General features: G+C 37.8%; 1 protein-coding gene across 5 annotated transcripts in view; it reads right to left on the bottom strand.

Moving 5' to 3' along the window:
- The window catches only part of GXYLT1 (glucoside xylosyltransferase 1), a 96,213-nt gene that overhangs the window by 71,290 nt on the left and 2,413 nt on the right, over positions 1-22,510 (bottom strand). For 3 of the 5 annotated variants that reach the window (XM_074375019.1, XM_074375023.1, XM_074375021.1), the window contains exons 2-5: positions 17,665-17,757; positions 9,259-9,430; positions 3,401-3,526; positions 304-555 (exon numbers count right to left, since the gene is read on the bottom strand). In XM_074375019.1, coding sequence (XP_074231120.1) covers positions 304-555; positions 3,401-3,526; positions 9,259-9,430; positions 17,665-17,757 — 643 coding nt within the window. The remainder of the gene's footprint in view (positions 1-303; positions 556-3,400; positions 3,527-9,258; positions 9,431-17,664; positions 17,758-22,510) is intronic. The other 2 variants (XM_074375020.1, XM_074375022.1) reach the window with 1 other exon arrangement.

Genomic DNA, 22,510 nt, shown 5'->3' with positions numbered 1-22,510 from the left:
TTTAGCTTCAATACTGTGTGGCTGCACATCTACAGAATGACAACGCCTGCCTGAATAACAATCTAGGAAGACGGTGCCCACTCACTGCATCGTCACTTCACTGTGATGTAACGCCGTCCGCTCTGACCTACTATAATGCTCTAATAACACGGAGGACACACTTTTCTTCAACTCTTCCAGGTTAAGTGGACAAATTCTGAATAGTTCAATCTAGTTTTTAGTAAAGCAAAATTAAATTGGAAACCCAACAGTTTGGAAAGAAAACAGAGACAGGTTAACCAACTACCTGTATCAGTGACTTACCTTGAAATACTTCCTTCTCATTCTGGTCATGTTCATCAACATAACTCCAGAGTTCACGCCAGTTTTTCCATAGTACGGATGCCTGGCAAAGCGATTATACCATCCTATCCGAGGCTCTTCGTGTTCCGGTGCCATGGCAGCAATTTGTGTGGAATTAAATTTCTTTAGTAAAGACCAGATATCATCAATGGGCCGTAAAAAAAGGATATCAGTGTCGACATACAACAGTGAGTCAACGTCCTTCAGGATTAACTACGGGAAGAGACAGTTGAATCATTAACTATAATTCTACTTATTTAATATAAAACATAGAAGAGTCTTTAATTACTTAAAAATATCTAATAGATAAGCTAATTTACATTAATTTTTAAAAGTAATTTTTCCTAAATTGTTATTTTACAAGAGCATATATAAAGATACTCAGCTAATCTTTATATTTACTTTTAGAGAAGATAAGCTATGAAAACAGACAAGAACAAAAACTCAATACTAACAATTAGAAGAAAAAAATAAAAGTAATATCCTCAAAGATTAGAGAGGAAATGTTTTTCATAATGGAAGATAACGTTAACTTAGATGAATTTACATATCAAAGCTTAATTTCCTGAGATAAATACAGAAATTAACCAATACAAATGAAGACCTTCTAAACTTGTTCCCTCTGCCTAGAACACTAATGGCGCACCTTTACCTCATTCTGGCCTCAGCCAGTAAACGGTGGGGCCAAAATGGGAATCCAGACCACCTGGTTCCAGATCCATGTTCTTGACTCTGAGCTTACTGTCTCCCAATGAATCAGAGAAAATGTGCACTGGCAGAGCAAGGGTGAAGACAAGACTCGTCTCTGAGGGAAGACTGGCTATGTTACTTTCTGAGAGATGTTAATCTCCAGCATGTGTCTTCTACAGGGATTTCCAAGGGTTAGTTTTTATTTCTGCTTTACCCACAAACTTTAGAATCTGACTCCTGCAAATTTAAACTTATTGTCTATCCCAGTACATTAGGAAAACTCAAATGATTAACTTAACCTCAAGCTTTTTAGTTAAGAACATAATGAGAGTAAGAGCTTGATCTTCATTCTGCTCCTTTTCAAAGCTGCTACCTCCTCCTGCAGCCAGGGTTAAGCCATCACCTTAGTGAGCAGTTACGAGGCTGAAATCACTCCATTCCCCTCACTGATTTAATATTAGTATCAGGCTGGGGGGAAAACCTGACAGCTGACTACAGAGCCTGAGTAGGGAAGGTTTACTTGCTCAAAGACTGCAATTAAAAGGGTGTGTATGTATGTGTCTGTAGGTCTGTCCCTCTCTCTCTTTTTAGGGGGCAGAAGAGTGAGGGGAATTTGTTTTTATATCAACATTTTGCTTCTGTACCCTGAGACTAGAGTGTGTTTACAGACTACTGTATTGTTAGCAGTCTAGGAAGACACTACGAAAGGATCCAAGGCCACTGCTGAGAGCCACTGCCAGCTGGAGACCACACATAAGGTTACATAATAACCACATTTGTATTTTCTATGGTTCCTTTTGGGGGAAGGAGTTGGTAGAGCTTACATTAGTTCTTTTAATCCAGCTATTTTAAAGGAGGAGAAACTTAGTTAAAAATAAAAGTTTTCTACTTAGAAAAAGGAAAAATCAATTTATTTAAATCTGGTTAAAAAGATGCAGAAGTTAAGAGTGAAGTATGAGGACAGTTTGACAGGTTTCAAGGATTTAATTTTAGAATTTCAAATTCCATTTAGGAATTTCCCAGATTACAGTATCAAATGATGTGGCAAATTTCACATCACAACATCAATTACACTTGTCAATAATGCAGAACAAAACAGAAGAGCCATGACTGTACCCTCAAGTGCCTTTTCTCACTCCTTGCTCTTCAGTGACATGTCTGTGTTCATTTAATGTCACAGTGCGTTTGTTTAATGTCAGTCTCCCATACAGACAATAAGTGATATGAGAATAAGACATCGGTTTCATTTGCTCCTATACACCCAGTACAGGTACGTGGCACTCAAACTATAATTAAATGATGTAACACTGCAGTGATTCAATATAAAATTTTTTTTAATTTTTACAATTTAGAAGCTGCATTAAGCACCTAAAACTCCTTGGGCTTTTCCCTTATCTTAATCCCTTATTTGTGTGCTTCTTACAGTGGAAGCAGATAATGAAAAAGAGATGCTAGGATCCAGATTTTTTTTATGCACAGAAACAGATACTCGTCTGGCAGACGCAGCTATCAAAATGTAACTTAACTTTAAATCTTACTGACATCTTACATTTGATAAACTCTATTCTATTAATATACTAAGAATTAATTGCCTTAATCCACTTAATAATAACAAGTAACTTAAGTTTCTTCCCCATAATTCTATACTTTCCAGAAACTTGTAAGCTTCTTAAATTCAGGATTTTGACTACCATAACTACTTTAAACATTTCAGTGGTTCTAACAACTACTGAGAATTTTAAAACTGTGGGTGAATTCAATTCAAAATGGAAGAAGTAACATTGCTTCTGAGTATTTTTAGAATGAAAAAAAAATAATCAGGGTTTATCACCAGAGACCACCACCAAAGAACAGCCCCCACTGAATAAATGGTTCCCATTTCCCTTTGAGTTCACATGCCTCAAATTTTGTGTCTGGGTTAAGGTAGAACCTAGGAAATGTAAACTGGCTTGCTGTTAAGACAGAAATGGTCCTTTAATGATGCATTCTACCTCTTTTCTCACATTATAAATGCAGTCTACAACTTGAAGGTGACCCTGCCACTGCATTTCTCCTGGCAAAGACTTGACTCCATTAAGATCTGACGATCTCTAACTCCTTCTTAGAGATAAAACAGTTTATAGCAACTGAATAAATTAAACTGTAAGAAATAGTATTTCAACAGAAATTAGTTAACTTTTTCATTTTTAACAGAGGTTTTTATTGGAGCTTTTATTTGTTCTATGGGAACTTTTTTTCCTTCTCACGTTCCAAGGGAAAAATCATATGTGTATGTTTACTTAACAGATTTATATGTAACTCTTCATTAACTCATGTATAAAAGCACGATTCAAACCAAAAAACAAAAAATATGGGGGAAAAAACTTACTGGCAAGAACAGTCTCTGGGAAGCACATGGTTTAAAGAGCTTTTTCCACTCCACTGCATTCTCACTTGGAAAAGTTATTGGGTACAATGAATAATTAAATGTTTGTAGAAATGACCAGCTGTCAAGCTAAAATATATTAAAAAAAAATTAGAATTCAGTTTAGATTTGTTTCACTTTCGCTATAAAATCATAAACAGAATATTTTTCAAAAGCTAATAATTAAGATAGTATACATTTTGTTGTACAAGATTAAGAGAAAGTCAGATTTTTCTTTCCCACCATTTTGTTTTCATTCGATAATCTTAAAATCATTCTAATTTGCCAGAAAAACTTCACCGTAAAGATCTGAGGCACAATTAAAGTCGTAAGGAAATCAATCACAAAACCAGAAGGTTGGAAGAGCCTTACAAGCTGTTCACCTCCGTCAGCTTGACCTGATGTATAGATCTTCCCAACACCTAAACAAATTAAACTCAGAAAGATGAAGCACTAACTTTATTACCATAGTATGTATAATAGAAAATGTTTATAATCCAAGTCAGACCAATATGAAACTGATTAGAAAATATTTAATCTATGTAGTCTCAATATGCATGGATATTCCTGGCAATAAAATATTCCAATAAATACATATCCAGTGCCAATTTTTTTAAAAAACGATTATAAAAGCAAAGTCTGATTTTCTGATCTGCAAATCTATGATGATGAACAGATTTACTCTTTGTATCCTGAATGCATTTCATGACACTGAATTGCTTCAAATTCAGTTTACGTATTACCTATCATTGTTGCTTCAACAGATTTGTTGATTTAAATTTTGTACAGAGCATTCACAATCTATTGGCAGGGGAGAAAAAACTAATCAGTTTATGTAACAGGCTGAAGGTGATCTCTTTTTGAATTATGTCTATGTTCAAGTAATTTTTAAAAATATTAATGCCTTCTAACATAGTTTAAGGGAAAAGTTTCACTTCTAACACATTGCTTTGATGTCTCAGCTAATTACTTTCAAACACTAGCATTTTATTTTCCCTGTGTGACTTCTAAGTCATGGAAAGATCCTTTGAATACCAACTTCAAAATGAAATCTCAGTCTTCTTTAATTTAAGTTCTAATTATCTAGTCATCTTTTTTGCAGTAAGAGCATGTTCCACAAAATACCTGATACTCTTTCACCAAAAGAAAAACCAAACATTCTCAAGAGTTAATTATGACAGTTAAAGAAAAACTAAGTTTTTAAATTCAGTATATATTACACAAGCATTAACTCAGCCAGATTTAAAGACAACACAGAAGCTGCATATAAGATGAAGCAACACATTTATTTTACTTTTAGAATACATTCTCAAAGGCTTCCAAAGTTGGTAGCAATCTGTTGCTATTCCCTGAAATGTTAGGAAAGCTTAATTCCTCAGTTAATACTTTAGAAAACAATCCAGATAATGAGATCAAGATCACAAAAACACATTATCAAAAACTTAATCACTTTGCTAACATGACATTGTAATAACTACATGTCAAATAAAAAGACTAGAAATATTTTTTAAAAGTAAAGCTTTTTAAAAATTTTTGTTTTTTTTTATTGAAGTATAGTTGATGTACAATATTATATAAGCTACAGGTATACAATATAGTAATTCAAAACTTTAAAAAGTCATACTCCACTTATAGTTATTACAAAATATTGGCTATAATCCCTGTGTGGTACAACACATCCTGTAGCTAGTCTATTCAAATGGTTTGTACCACTTAATCCCCTACCCCTACATTGCCCTGTCCTGCTTCCCATCCCCCACTGGTGACCACTACTTTGTTTCTATGTATCTGTGAGTCTGTTTCTTTTTTTCTTATATTCCCTAGTTTATATGTGTAAGTGATATCACGCAGTATTTGTCTTTCCCTGTCTGACTTATTTCACTTGGCACGATACCCTCCAAGTCCATCCATGTTGTTGTAAATGGCAAAATTTCATTCTTTTTTTATGGCTGAGCAGTATTCCATTGTGTTTGTGTTTGTGTGTGTGTGTGTGTGTGTGTGTACACACATACATACACCACATCTTCTCTATTCGTTCACCTGTTGATGAATACTTAGGCTGCTTCCCTATCTTGGCAACTGTAGATAATACTGCTGTGAACATTGGGGTGCATGTATCTTTTTGAATTAGTGTTTTTTGTTTTTTAGGATATATACCCAGGAGTGTAACTGCTGACTCATATGGCAATTCTATTTTTAGTTTTTTGAGAAACCTCCATACGTTTTCCACGGTGGCTGCATCAATTTACATTCCCACCAACAGTGTATGAGGGTTCCCTTTTTCCACATCCTCACCAACATTTGTTATCTGTGTTCTTTTTGATGACAGCCATTCTGACAGGTGTGAGATGATATCTCATTGTAGTTTTGATTTGCATTTCACCAGTGATTAGTGATGCTGAGCATCTTTTCATGTGCCTGTTGGCCATCTGCATGTCCTTTTGGGAGAAAAGTCTATTCAGGTCTTTTACCCATTTTTCAATCAGGTTGTTTGTTTTGCTGATGTTGATTTGTATGAGCTATTTATACATTTTGGATAATAACCCCTTATCAGTCGTATCATTTGCAAATATTTTCTGCCATTCTGCAGGTTGTCATTTGTTTTGTCCATGGTTTCCTTTGTTGTGCAAAAGCTTTTAAGTTCAATTAGATCCCATTTGTTTATTTTTGCTTTTATTTCCTTTGCTTTAGAAGACATATCCAAAAATATATTGCCACAATTTATGTCAAAGAGTGGCTATGTTTTTCTTCTAGGAGTTTTATGGTTTCCGATCTTACATCCGGACCTTTTGAGTTTATTTTTGTATATGGTGTTAGAGAATGTTTGAATTTCATTATTTTAAAAACAGTAACTAAAGCTTCATGCTTCTTAGAATTAAAGATTTTGGCAGAAAACTTAAAGACTTGACATCACAAGTATCATTATCAACTTTACCACCATCTCAGAACACAAGGTAGCGAGATTTCACGTGAACTTTCTTTTTCTTCTATGTTCTCCCTCCTGTATTTATCTGTTCTTGACTCGCATAGTAATAATTTTTGTTGTTAAGGTTGCGTGGCGGCCCTGATTAAAAGGGTATATTTTCAGCACTCACAAACTGCTAGGTATAGTCACATGACTAAATTCAGACCAATGAGATACTGGCCGGAATGTCATGTGCAACTTCTGGAAAGCGTCCTTAGAGAGGACGAGGAGAATGCCCTTCTTCACTCCTTTCCCCTCATGTTGGCAAGAATATGAGTGTGATGGCTGGAGCCTGAGCAGCCATACTGGATCATAAGGTAGAAGTCTTATGTTAAAGATGCCTCAGCCATAAGAGATACGAAAACAGAATCCCTGAAGACATGGGGCTGCCGTATACCACAGGCTATCGATTTTTATGTGAGAGACAAATAAACTTCTATCTTCTTTAAGCCACTGTTATTTTGGGTTTTCTGCCATTACAAATTGATTGTAGCTAATACAAAACCAAAATTCAAAAAAACTTTCTTATCAGAGCAAGAAGTCACTTCCCTCCATATTGCCAAGCAAGAGTTCCCTCCACTCAGAACAAAATTGTCCATAACAATAAAATACTTAGGAATAAATCTGGCCAAGGAGGTGAAAGACTTATACATGAAGAACTACAAAACACTGATTAAGTAAATTAAAGATGACTTAAAGAAATGGAAAGATACCCCATGCTCTTGGATTGGAAGAATCAGTATCATTAAAATGGCCATCCTGCCCAAGGCAATCTAGAGATTTAATGTGATTCCTATCAAATTACCCACGATATTGTTTTTTACAGAACTAGAACAAATAATCCAAAATTTATATGGAATCACAAAAGACCCAGAACTGCCAAAGCAATATTGAAGAAAAAGAACAAAGCTGGAGGAATAACCCTCCCAGACTTCAGACAATACTACAGAGCTACAGTAATCAAAATAGCATGGTACTGGCATAAAACAGACATATGGATCAATGTACAGAATAGAGAACCCAGAAATAAATCCACAGACCTATGGTCAATTAATCTTTGACAAAAGAGGCAGGAATATACAATGGAGAAAAGACAGTCTTTTCAGCAAGTGGTGTTGGGAAAACTGGACAGCAGCATGTAAATCAATGAAGTTAGAACACTCCCTTACTCCATACACAAAAATAAACTCAAAATGGCTTAAAGACTTAAACATAAGGGAAGAAATAATAAACCTCCTAGAAGAAACATAGGCAAAACATTCTGACATAAATCTTAGCAACGTTCTCCTAGGGCAGTCTACCCAGACAATAGAAATAAGAGCAAAAATAAACAAATGGAACCTAATTAAACTCACAAGCATTTGCACAGCAAAGAAAACCATAAGCAAAATGAAACAACCACCTATGGAATGGGAGAAAATATTTGCAAATGATGTGACTGACAAAAGTTTAATTTCCAGAATATATAAACAGCTTATACAACTTAATAACAAAAAAAAAAAACAACATAATCCAAAAATGCACAGAGCACCTAAACAAGCAATTCTCCAATGAAGACATACAAATGGCCAATAGGCACATGAAAAAATGCTCAATATTGCTAATTATCAGAGAAATGCAAATCAAAACTACAATGAGGTATCACCTCACACCAGTCAGAATGGCCATCATTCAAAAGTCCACAAAGGATAAATGTTGGAGAGGCTGTGGAGAAAAGGGAACCCTCCTACACTGCTGGTGGGAATGTAGTTTGGTGCAGCCATTGTGGAAAACAGGATGGAGAGTCCTCAAAAAAAAATAAAACTAGACCTACCATATGATCCAGCAATCCCACTTCCAGGTATATATCTGGAGGGAACCCTGATTAAAAAGATACATGCACCCCAATGTTCATAGCAGCACTATATACAATAGCCAATACTTGGAAACAACCTAAATGTCCATCAACAGATGACTGGATAAAGAAGTGGTGGTATATTTATATAATGGAATACTACTCAGCCATAAAAAAGACTAAAATAATGCCATTTGCAGCAACATGGATGGACCTAGAGATCGTTATTCTAAGTGAAGTAAGCTAGAAAGAGAAAGAAAAATACTGTATGATATCACTCATATGTGGAATTAAAAAAAAGAAAGGACACTAATGAACTCTTCTAGAAAAGAAATAGACTTGCAGACATAGTAAACAATCTCATGGTTACCAGGGAAAGGGGGTGGGAAGGGATAAATTCCAGAGTTTGAGATTTACAAATGTTAGCCATTATATATAAAAATAGAGTTTAAAAAAGAGTTTCTTCTGTATAGCACAGGGTACTATGTTCAATATCTCGCAATAACCTTTAATGAAAAAAATATGAAAACGAATATATGTATGTATATCCATGACTGGGACATTATGTTGTACACCAGAAACTGACACACTGTAATTGACTGTACTTCAGTAAAAAATAAGAAATAAAAAGTAAAAAAATTCCTAAACCTTAAAAAAGAAAAAGAAAAAGAAAAAAAAAAAAAAACAGAATTAAAACCTTTGTGCACACACTGATTGAGGCATGCTCAAGCCAAGGGTGGCAACAAAATTAAAACAGGACCTCTCAGTCAAAACGTCTTTGAACTATAGTCAGTAAAATAAAACCCACTATTGGCAAAGGACTCTAGGCAACCTAACTCCTTTTCAAAAACAAGCCTTCCTCCATGCCCTAGGGCTGGACTCAGACAGAAGCGGCAGCAGGGAACACAACCCACTCTTAAGAGGGCAGAGTTGCAGAATAAATATTTTTGTTCAACAACATTTTATTACAGTGTATCATTGACGGTTCAACTCTACAGTCTTCACTAAGTCTCCAATACTTACTATGCCTTTAAAACTATCATGTAGTTGATCTTCAGCAAAAATATGGACCTGAAGAGGTTTGATGCTGAAGATGAGAGCTGACTTCAACATGGTTACGGTTTCTTGCAGTCTTTCACCGCAGGCAACCACGGCTAGGTGCATTCTCTCAACGGGCTGCGCTTTCACACTGTACCTAACAGAAGAGAAGATCACATTTTCCAGAAGATTTAGTATAGGGTAACATGTTAACAACGTGGTATTCTGACCGTTTTTAAAAACGGAAGTTTGAAGCTTCCATTTAAAAAAGCAGAGAGACACCAAATTACGAAACAGTACAATGTTGAATCAATCACATAATTTCTATACCCTCAACCAGCCTTTCTCAGCTAATGTTCCTCACTAGGAACCACAAAACACAAAAAACGACTACCTCTCAATTCTCCCAAGGATGGTACACAGCTAGCATCGCGCTGGATGCACAGGAGCTCCCAAAGATCCCTCCACTTCAGAAATAAAAGGGAGCATCACTGATTAGAAGGTCTTCCAATTTGATTTTTAACTTTTTTATTAAAAAAAAACTCAAACATACATAAGTAGAGAGAACACAACAGTAAACCCCCATGTACCCATTGCTGAGCTACAATTATCCATTCAAAGGTATCCTTACTTCATCTAAAACCCCGCCCCAAAGCCCCTCCCACCATCAACAGCTCATTCTAAAGCAAGCCCAGACAGAAACTCATCCAGGAACATTTCAGTACTGTGTCCCATCTTCTTCACCCACGCTCATTACAGGAAAAAGTTTCCTTCACAAAACCCTTTTCGCTGTCCCAATTCCACTTATCAAGTAATCAATGAGAGGTAACACATGCTAGTCAAACACTAGAAGCACATCATTTTGGAAGGAAGGAAAGATTCCCTAAACCCAAGTTACTGGCCTCGGCTACGGCAGACCGCACCTCTAACACCGAGCAGCCAGGCCTAAGGAGCCATTCACGCGTCCTGCACCTTAACACTGAACTAACAGCAACCCACCACCGTACAAAGAGCAGAACTAACTATGTGCGACCAACGTGTCCGCAAACAATTAACACTCACAATATGAAGTAAAGACCTCATCTGTGATTCCGGCACAAAATAATCATTTCAGAACTGACAGCTACATAAGAATAAAAGACAACATAAAGCAAACTAGTAACACACTAAAGTACTATGAAGCACAAACATTCCAAACTACAAATTACAAATTTGACTTCAACTCAATTTCTGCTTACAGAGATCCTTTCTGTAAAATGTAGGAGGGGATTAAAAATTACACGGTTTAATGTTAACAGCTGTATGTATACACTACTGAGATTTCGCAGTAGCAGGGGATGGGCGATTAATCATTTTTTTTTTTAACGTACAAGCCAAGATTTCGGCAGTTACGTTCCTCAGCACAGGCCTTTGGAATCTGGAGCAGTCACGCCTCCGCGTGTGAGTGTGAGCATGCACCAAGAACTGCTTCCTGGGGGAAAGCCTTGGCCTTGCTCGCGGGCGTCAGAAAAAGAAAATCATGGTAAGTAACGCCGAACACAAACAACTGACTACCTAAAACACACCTGAATGTCAAATTCATTCCTCTTAATGTCTTAACATGAAACATTTGGAACCACATTATAGTAACAGGATAAATTAAGTCTGAACATACGTGACGTGCTCCTGCTCTCACTGCACATCTAGCTCTTCCTGTTAACCTGCGGGTTTGCTAAGGGCCCAGAGAACTTTAAGACAGCGGTAGAAACTGAAGCTTTTCTGGTCTGACTGGGTTCCTGAGGCCTGAAAATGGGTTTGTTTCTCTTATGTGGGGCATCTCTGACCTACACGATCACTGGTAACGGTCGGCCTTCAGCAGAGGAGCAGAAAAGCCCTTCAGCAGAAATACTGATCTCCTAGAAAATGCAGGCATCACTTCCTTCCCTGGTCCCTCTTACAGGGAGGCTCAAACTCCTCCACACCCTGATAACTCACTCTTTGTTCAGGCTAACGGGCCAATTATTCTAAAGATGAGGTTCCTTAAAAACAAACAACAACAAGAAAAAGAAACCTCCCCTAGATAACCCATGAACTTAAATATTATGACACCACTTTGTTAACAGTATTAAGTGGAGGAGTCCCATATAAGTGGTGTTCTTGGAAGGAGAGTATTTACTACTCGAGAAGCATGGTGATATTTTACTCTTCATTAAGGTATGAAGATTATCATTATATTAAGACACAATATCAGGTACACACCTTCCCTTTGAAATTTGGATCAATCCACCTGGAACTGATTTTTACGAGTGGTTTGCAGAAGGGACAGTTGCACAGTTTTGCATGTGGCTATCCAACAGTCCGAGCACCTCCAGTCAGTCACCACAGCTTGGCCTTTCCCCACCCCTCTGCTGAGCTGTAGCTTTTACAAGCAAGGTGTAGCCTAAAACTGGGTCTTTTCAAAGCTCTGCTCTTTTTCACTGACAGCAGTTGGGAAGAAACAGTACCTCCTTCCTTGTCTGCACCCTCTATCCATTCCCCTTTTTGCTGCTGAGCCCCCCAGTCTGCAACACCGGAACACTGACAGGTCAGAGGGGAGAAGAGCTGCGCTCTCTACAGCTAAACAAGGGGACGTGACCCCAGGTCACCTCAAAGCAGAGGAAGCCACAATGACTCAAGGAAAAGCCAAGGCAATCAAGACAAACAACAGTTTCACAGAGCCCTAAATTTTCTGATCTTTCTGGTAAATGCCTCCAGACCCTACTCCTCATGATGGTATAAAGACCCTCACTGAGGCACTAAGATGAGATTCTGTAATGAGCCTGGATTGCTTAACTGGCCATAACTAGATTCAGCCCCAAAGCTAAAAGCCAAGAGATTTAAAATGTAAGCCTTAATAGTCGTGTACTGTTTTGCACAGAATTCTCTATTGTAGTAGATGGTTTGAACAAGAAGAATTAACAAATGCTAAAACCATGGAGTATCAATGTATTATCCCCACACATTACCAAGGGGATAAAGATATTGTTAGAAATGTGACACCACCACCTTAACCACATGACCAAACGATCAATAACGTTAAACGTGTGGCATCAGATGCCTCCTAACAGTATGCCCAGAGAAGAGCACATGTCTCCATGCAGTACTCCTGCCAAAATCCTCAGTCTAATCCTGAGACAGATGAATCCAAATAAAGGAACTTTCTGCAAAACAAAACAAAAATATCACGTCACAAAAGAAAGACACCAACCACTATTCCTCCCTGCCCCGCCCTCCCCCCCAAAAAGTGTCTGAGATTGTTCTAGAGAAAAGGAGACCAAATGGATCTAATAACTGAATGCAATTTATATTCCTTGACTGAGTCCTGAATGGGAAGAAAAGATATAAAGTTCATTAACAGGAAAATAAGGAGATATGAATATATATTCTGTCAGAGTTAAATAACTTGAGTGCCAATTTTGCTATGGTGATGCTGGAGAATTTCCCTGTTCTTAGGCAATCCATGCTGAAGACTTAGGTATGTGTCATAATGGCTGTCTCTCAAATTCAGCCAAAAGTGAGCGGAAAAATGTCAACAGGTAAATATCTAGGGAAGGGTCTGTAATGTGCTCACTTCGCTATTCTTGTAACTTCTGGAGATCTGAATACTTAACAAAGCAAAAAGTTGACAGGAGGGGGGTGGGCCAGGAAAAAAAGTTAGCACTTAACGTTTTAGATAATAAGTTCTAATACGAACACCGTTAACAGACTTAAAAGCCTTAGGAATAAATTTACTTTAAGTAACATTTCTGCTATAAAGGAACCATAATATTTTTTCTTCTATTTTTTTAATTTAGACAACATGAAAAGCTTCCAGTGTGTTCTTCTAGCCTATTATTAAACTAGTGTTCTCTCTAGAAGACAATGTATAATATTTAGACTAGGAATCAGCATTATATTGAAGTATATAAACTCAAAGTAAACAAATTAAATTTCTGATAACAATCTCCCCAAACTAAAAAATAACTGCCACAAACCTGTTTTTAAAAACTTACAGTCAAGCAAAATTGGGAAACTATATTCAGAAACACTAATGATAATTTCCTTACTGTGTAGCTTAAAAAAAAGTTTTTCCTCTTAGTGTAAAAAACAGAGTTGTGCTGAATTATCATAGTAGGTAAAACTACTTTAAAGGTGGTATATAAATCACTTTTGGAACAAAATACAATACTTAAAAAAAACTCTGCAAGGTTTTATGCAAAGCATTAAAAATCTAAAAATCCAACAGTAAGTGTAAGTACGAATTGCTAAAATGTAATTTAAAATAACCTGTAAAAATATATCTCTTAAAACTAGTATGGGACCACTCAAGATAACTGTTCAGGTAACAAATTCACAGACTCCATGCACTGAAAATCAATTCCCACCAAAAAGAGAAAAATTCAGTATTTTAAAAACTCAAGTCATATGATAATATTAAAATTAAAAGACTGCATAATGAAAAGATAACTAAAATTTAAAAATAAAACAAATTAGGAAAATATTTGCAATCAATGGCAAAAGTGGAATGTATTATTCTGAGTTCATAAAATAAGTATTAAATATTCAGTAGGTAAATATCAATACAGAAAATACGTAAAGGACTTACAAAGCTAAACGAAATATGTTCAATAAATAATCAATGGATATAATTCAATAATAAGCTATCATTTTACTCTAATAAGTGGTAGTATTGTAACTCCCAGTGATGAGTACTAAGGTTATGGTGACACCAGTACATTCACATAATGCTGGTGCAGGCTTAAATCTGTGTAATTCTTAGAACACAATTAAGTGATATTCATTCTTTTTAGTGAATATTTGAGCTCCTTTCATAAGCTAGACACTGGGGATAAGCAAGAAAACCACAATCCTGACCTCATACAATTTACAGCCTGCTGTGAAAAGACAGATTTTTAAAAGATTTAATCAGAAAGCATGGGAATTGCTTAAACAGAACAGAGCTGAGACTGATAAATGGGCTCACTACACAAACCTCTAACCTAGCCTGGAAGTGCTGGGGAAAATCATCAGTCATTCACTGGTTGCCAAGCAACCTGCTAAATAATGGGGTTTAAATAACGAGCACCGTGTGGCATCTACCTGTAAAGCCAACACTCTACAAGTGGATGACGACCCACAACCACAACAGATGCAGCAGGTAACTGGGAGGGCAGAGAAGGGAGAAGCAGTGCGAGCACAGCAGCCGGATCAGGAGTGATGCGCGCCAGTCAGGGGCAGAAAGGAAGAGGTTGACAGGAGCGACGATGTGGGCGGAGATGGGTGAGAAGCGTCACCGTGGACTGACGTGTGGAAAGTCCGTCACCAACCAGACCACAAAATGCAGACGAAGGAAGGTGTGAGGAGCCAGACCAAGCCAGCAAGGTAAAAAGCAGCAGCACGCAGCTGGAGATGCAGTCCGGGAGCTCAGGAGAGAGCCGGGGACTGAAGACAGCAGTTAAACAGTCGAGCCTGTGACTGTGCAGGGCATGGGCAGAGAAAAGAGCAGGGCCCGAAGCAACGTCACTATGCAGGAGCCGGGAGGAGCCGGGAAGAGAGAAAGGGGTCCAGGAGCAGAGAGAACAAAACGCTGAGATACGGGTCTGAAGAGCCAGAGACTGACACGGTGGAAAGAAAGAAAGAGGAAGTGCTAAGCAATGTCAAAAGACAAGAAAAGCAAGATTAGCCTCAGAAGGACAATCCAGAGGTCAGAGGTGACTCCCATGGGGGCGGGTGCTGGCGTTGCTCACAGCGGGCTGAGGTGTGAATTTTTTAAGGAGTGAAGCCAGTAACATTGTTATATAAAATGTTTGCTAGTGAAGAGAAAGAACAAACAAAGGATGCTTGAAGGAGGAGGGCTGAAGGCAAGCTGTTGTAGGGACCTGGTGTTTGGTTTTGTTTCCAGGACAGAGAGAGAGAAGGGGATGAGGACTGTGACGTACGGCTGGAAGGTGGTCAGTCAGGCTGAGGACGCAGATGCAGACACAAATGACTAACAGTACGTGCACGGTGAAAACACTTGGGATTATTTTATACTCAATGTATAATAAAGTAATGGGGAGGAAATGATCCCCAAGATAAGTCTGATCAACACAAAATTATATAAAGATTTCAAATTGGGAAAGCTGGGACAAGGCTGGGGCGAAGAACACGGTGCCAGCCGAGGGCCCACTGGCGCCAGGAAAATGTGAGACCTAAGAAGCTCTTCCAGATGGGCAAAGGAGCTCTGAGAGTCAGGCAAAAATGAGTGCTCGCTTAGAGTAAATACTGAAACGGAGGGTGAGAACGGCGTGGTAACTGTAGGGCATTTTGGCTTGTCCACATGTTTGAACAGACACTAAGAGATTTTGCACAATGATATGATACATGTAACGAAATGGTTACAGATGTATACTATGGATGTAATACTGCAAGTGGAGAGTATTACTTTTTAAGTCTCAAATTTAGGAGAGTAACAGTAACAAGGATTTACAACATAGTGTATCCATCCCTTCCAGGGAATACTTGGGAACACTAGGAAAACAATGAGTTAGAGAGTCCCAAATAAAAGGGGTAATAAGCAGAGACTCCAGGATTCAGGCGGGTTGACTTCTCTGGGTACTCTCGCAGTAGAGGAGGAAGGAACATGACCACTCACGCCATAACTCACAGGGGGGCCTGGGTTGTAGAAATCAGAGTACACCGAAGTTTTCAAGCTTACCCAGCTTCCAGGGTGAGCAGATTTACATCACAAGGCTGGAGATAGCAAAATGGTGCTTGTCAATACTCTATTCATTAGCAAACTCTTGAAAGAATGAAAAATATGGAGCTCCAATTCTCCAAAGTTATGAACAAGCTGAATGGTTAAGATTATCTTTAAAAAGTTAATTTGTAATTTATTCCTTTTCACCCTCTCCCCCCACCCACCACCAGTAACCATAGGTTTGTTTTCTATGTCTGTGAGCCCAAGATTTGCAGATACTACTATATATGAAATAGATACATGAGTTTCTACTGTAAAGCACAGGGAACTATATTCAATATTTTGTAGTAACCTATAATGAAAAAAAATATGAATACAAATATACGTATATGTATGAGTGAACTATTATGCTATACACCAGAAACTGACACATTGTAAACTGACTATACTTCAATTCAAAAAAAAAAGTTAGTTTAGAAGTTTAAATAAGCTGACTGGACTGACCCATATTAGAATTTCGATCACCCAATCTATTCTATAGCAACAAGATACAATTAAAATATCTAATTTCAATGATTCTTTCCCAGTTGTTCATGGGACGCATAATGTATCGGGAATACAACAATTTAATAATATATACTACTATTATGTATTAAGAATGTGGTTCCTCCCATGTAGAACACATTACCTCCCGTCCTTAAGCCCGGCTAATTTCCTGTTCATCACGTAGTCACTCCCTCCAAAAGCCTTCCCTGATGTGTTAAGATGATCCCACCTGCTGACCACCTGTTTCTCCCATCATCAGAGCTATAACTTGTCACCCTCTATTACGGTCCCAGGTTTACTAGGGTGAAGCTCCCATCAGAATGTAAGCTCCAGAAGGATGGAGCCACGCTAACCAGACTCAGTCTGATTCTTAAGCAATTGGTACTGTGCCTGGCAAATGGAATGAATGGAATTAAAATTTAAATACATCATAGAGACACAGTAAAAACAGGGGACTCTCAAAGAAATTTTATTCTTGGGAAGGGCACTGCAGGCAACTGCCTCACTCTCCCCTGCCACTGTCTCAGAGACAGTCTGATATTCCATTCCTACCAACACTGAAGGTCAGAGCAGGAAGGGACCTGAGCGTCAGCCAATCTGACGCCTTCACCATCCAGAGAAGTGGGCAAAGCTGAATTATTCCACCACTTTTAAAAATGGTCAATAAACAATGTCATATTATTGGCTCCTTCATTAAACACTGACTTTACCCTCCCAGTCCCCAATATTCAACCTCTCTGCTAATAACCAATAAAATCCTTCCCAGCTGTCCCCCTCTACCCACAAAATGTTTTTGCGGTACACTAGCTTTAAATTAGATGAATGCTGTATGGTTGTAAATGTCAGTGGAAGTCTCTTTTTATCACCCGTGAAGCAATTTATCACCTGTTACCTAAAATTAGATCATAAATTGTCCTAAAAACAATGGTTTATCTTAATAACATTTTTTTAAATTTTAGAGCATTTGATAAACAGTATGTACCAAGAAACAGTGATAACTACTTCAAGTGGGGGGAAAGGAACAGAAAATCCAATCGGAAATGAATTATTTAGTTGTATGATAATATTAAATCACAGGAAAAGAGACATTTTTATGACCTATTACAGTAAAAAATTTATTACCTAATCTTACCTACACTGATCTACCAATTAAATAGTTAAGTGCCTACCTAAAAGCCGCTTCCCAAAAGCAGTTCATTCCACAAACATCAGAGGGCAGCATCCAATAGGGATTCCAGTAACACAGAGAGAAATCTTTACACCTAACAGAGTAAGACAGAAATAGAGAGTTCTAGGTGAGAATTTTAGCTTAAAACTAACAAGGGACTTACTCAATAACATAAAAACTTATGGTTCTCTTTTACAGCAATAAACATTTCAAATCCAACTTGCTATGGCAATTTGAAGATTTTTGGAAACTGATTTCTCCCTTACTTAGGGGATCACTATTTTCAATAAAACTTTAAAACTTCCGGCAGAAATACTACAGACTGGAAACATTTTCTGGTCAGGAACTCTCCTAATATATTAAGATTCCCTCCTCAGATGACAAAGAAAATATTGGAATACTTCTAAAATTTTCCTTCAGGGACTACACATATACCCCCTAGAACAAAATCCATTACACCAACAAAATATTTGCTTATCCTGAAGCAAAATTTAACCACAAATGCCGGTGGAAAGGAAACAGAGAATCTTTAAATGCTTTTAAATTCATCCTCAATCTAAGCTACCTATATGGTATTTTAAGTTGAAAAGTAAGAAATCATGCTCAAGTTCATTATCTACATTATCTCAGTTTCCCATTCTTCACCAAGCTAGACCGTTTTTCTTTCCATCCTTCTGTAATGAAAATATAAAACCCATGTACTAGTGAGTATACATGCAGCCTACTGTTAAAAAAATAATAATAATAAAACACTGAGGTGCTGCTGGCAAGAGGTAGCGTAATTTTTTAAGGCTTCTTATCTCCCAAATTTACATTTTCTCACTTATGAAAATTTGGTTTAAAGATTAAGATAAAGAATAGAAACTCAATACTGAGAACTCCCTAGGTATGTAAGTAACCATCACTACAAGCGATAAATTAGGAAAACCAACTAAATCTGGAGACAGAACTTGTACATCAGGCCAAAAAAAAAAAGTTTGAAAATATTAGAAAACTAAAGATAGTTACGCAACTTCTAGTTATTACTTGTTTTTATTCCTTAAAACTTTTTTTTTTTTTAATGAGGGGGAGGTAATTCGATTTATTTATTTATTTATATTTGGAGGAGGTACTGGGGATTGAACCCAGGACCTCTTCCATACTAAGCATGCGCTCTACCACTGAGCTACACCTTCCCCCTCCCTGAGCTATACCCTCCCCCCTTATTTCTGAAAACTTTTGAAAACGGGGTATTAGACATACGAAATTCAAAGAGGTAATGCTATTACATAATTTTAATGGGCCAAAACTGTAGCTGAGCTAAGCGGGTCTCACCTCAATGAACAATGACATCAGGCATCAGTGGAGCCTATAAATGCAAAGTTTCTCCACTGTGGCTCAAACTGAAATAAAACTTTACCATGGCTCATCCTCATATTCCACATGGCTTAATCTTTCTAGCTCTAGGTGGCTTGTCTACAAGCAAACTGATCAAGGGACAGCACAGGGACCTCTGTGGTAATAAAACAGTCTGTACCCTGCCTGTGGAGGTGGTTACAGGAATTTACCCGTGTGATGTGACAACAGAAAACTACGCATACACACGTGAGTGCACGTAAAGCTGGTGATGTCTGCATACAGACTGCGGGTTGTGCAGTGTCAATTTCTGGGGTTCTAACATGGCACTATGTTCATACACATACACTCCCGATACAGTGGTATTACACTAAGCTCATGTAAGATGTCACTACTGGGGAAAAACTGAATTAAAGGATAAACGGGGTGTCTATGCAACTTCCTGGGAACTCATACTTATTTCAAAAGTTTTAAAAAAAAAAGCTATTCAAAAATTAAATTCCCCCAAATTTCAGTACTTGAAAAATGTTTTAAAAATTGAGATATTTCATTCTCTGGATTAAAGAGAGCATTTAACAATAATGCTCTCCACAGTAACAGTTCTCAAACTTGAAGTTTACTTAAATCCAATAACAAAAGGTCTTTTATGTTTTTAAATAAAACTGGAAACAGTATTTTTCATTTCAAAACATCCATGATAGCCACGAGGCTTTAATGAAAACCATGCACAACGTGGAGAGTCAGGGATAAGTCTAGGCATATCCAGCATAAGAATGTGGAAATCTGAATGAGGTGTCTCACCAGTGATGCACCGTCAAGGCACGGATACCTGTGCCGTGGCTGCGAGAGAAACAAAGATGCTCACAGCCACGTTCAAGGAGACCATTCCCATGGTACTGACCACCACCAGGTAAAGATTATTTTTAGGAGGAGGGTATAGCTCAGTGGTAGAGCATATGCTTAGCATGCACAAAGTCATGGGTCCAATCCCAGTACCTCCATTAAATGAAAAATAATAATGGTAATAAATTAATTTTTTAAAATATGAATGCTCCCTAAATTGTTTTTATTTAAAACTTTAAAATATATGTATTTTAACTAAAAACTGTGTCCAGAAAACTTAGATTAATTTCTAGCTCTAATTCAGGTCCTCACTTCATTTTCTTAAATATCTAATTTCACAAATACTCAAGTAGGAAAAGAACTGCAGTTTTCTAGCCATTTCAAAACTGAGTTAGCATCACACTGTGCAATCTAACCCCTCTCAAAGAAAAGACAAAACAAAACCCTGGATTAAATATTTAACTGTTAAAAAAAAAATAGGAAAAACCTCATTGGTAGAAAGTTTTTCTATGCATGACAAAAGTAAAAACAATAAAGGAAAAAACTGCTAATCTGAATACATAAAAATTTTCAACTTCATGTGGTATACCCTCTGAAAAAAAACTTAGGTCAACATGTGGGGGGAAGCATTTCCAACAGATATGACACATAAATAATAACCTTAACGTTTTAAAAATAGGATTTCTAAGTCAAAAATACACATTATTTTTTCATTAGCCTTATTACTTTCCGCTCTAAAAGCACAGAACAATATTATTTTAATTAATTAACTACTAGTTAGGTTTGTGCTAAGCACTTTACAGCTATGTGAAGTATGATCTTCAATGAACTAAAATACACAGTGTAAAGTACTGGTTTTATGTAAGATATCTCCGCATTAACAAAGCAAAGATTAAGGTGACTTTATCAAGTCTTTTAGCCTTTCTCACAGTTCACTGCCTAACTCCTCTCTTCTTCAAAAATGACTGCGAGGAAGAGGAAAAACATTGCTCCCTACAAAACATTAGTGCGAAAATAGTGGTCCAACCCTTTCTCAGCTAAATCCATGGTTTTCCATCTTTGGTTTTATAACAATAACCTGGAGCGTGTATAGAGATTCCCAGACTCCACTGTCAGGCACTCTGATTTAGCAGGTCTAGACTGGGGCCTGAGGACAGAATTTTTCCCAGAGGTCAGAAATCAGAAAAGAAAAAAAAAAAAAGAAATCAGTTAAAAATTTAAATGATCAAAACCATCACCACATTAGCTGTAATTTTACTATGCCAGACACCGCATTGAAGAATTTACACAAACCATTTGACTTCAGTTCTCACAAGCAACCCAGTAATACAGATCCTCTTAGTTCTTCGTAACTGATAAGGAAATGGGTTCAAGGTTAACACAGCCAGTAAGTGGCAAAGCTGAAGTCTGTTTCCAAAGCCCTGACTCTTTCCACTTTGCATTCTCAGTATGTCTGTGTTCCTGAGACCCAGCAGAAAACCGTAACCTGAGGGCCTGACCAGACCTGAAAGGGAGAGTGAGGGGACTACACCTCCCTGTGTGACAGTCATTCCCACAAAGGGCACGACAGTCCAGAAGTGGTCTCACCGAAATGCTTAGTAGTCTGTTGACCAAGTCCCCACTACCAGTAGGCTGTCTAGCCACAATAGGACGAAATCTTGATCATCACTGTCAGGATGCATCAGTGACATGTAAGGATGTAACCGCCCTGAGCATCTGAAGCCACAAAATGGTGTACCTCCTTCTGCAGAAGTAACTAACATCGGGACATCTGGTAAAGACAACTGCTTTAGATCGCATACCTGAAATGCAGGCTGTCCATAAGGAGCAGCTTCAGAGTCAACGTGGAAGAGCCACAGCCCACCCAGCATCCCCCGCCACTGAGGCAGCACTCCTCTCCAACACCAGGCACGTTCTGTCTGCGGCCGGGGCACAGCCGGAGAATCAGAGGTCCCCATCCCAGCCAGCGCTAGCTGGTCCACGGATGGGCATGTGATGCAAGCAAGTCCGATGAGGGCCTTTTTCTCGAATTTTCTATGCGAGATTAGTGAAGAAACACTGCAAGGAGTGGAAAGAGCCTATGAACAAAACCTGTCTACAGCAGGAGAGAAGAGAAAGAGCTCCCAGTCGTCGAGGTTCCTGGAGCTGCCCAGGCATTTTTCCTTCAATTTTGTTCCTTTCAGGAACCCATATAAGCCTATAAATATCCGTTTTGCTTAAGTAAATTTTGTTGGATTTTTGACGACTGACAGTGAAGAATTCTGACTACTATAAATTAAGGTAAATATAATCTACATTTTATACGTGAAATACATGAAGCAGGGAGGTGGTCAAGGTTTCACAGCAAACAGAGCCAGAATGAGAACACAGGCTTGTCTGACTCCAAGACTGACCCGTTTTCTAAATACCAAAATAATGGATTAAAACAAAATGAATTAGTAATAAATTTCACTGAAAAATTGCTCTCATCGTTTTAGAGGTTTTACTTTGAGAACTTGGAAGGACATTTCCAAGTATCTTGCAGCCAAGGAATTCCATGCAGTGAACATTTTCTGTAAGATCTGACCAGCGCAGCCTACTGGGTACAACCCTAATCCCACGTTTTAAATGAGAGAAACAATAGTTTTAATATGTGAGGTAAGGCTGCTTCAAAACAAAGTTAAGAATGC

The sequence above is a fragment of the Camelus bactrianus genome, chromosome 12, assembly GCF_048773025.1.
Source record: "Camelus bactrianus isolate YW-2024 breed Bactrian camel chromosome 12, ASM4877302v1, whole genome shotgun sequence".
Lineage (NCBI taxonomy): Eukaryota > Metazoa > Chordata > Mammalia > Artiodactyla > Camelidae > Camelus > Camelus bactrianus.
Note: the sequence above shows the minus strand (reverse complement) of the source record. Positions and strands in the feature narration are given on the sequence as shown.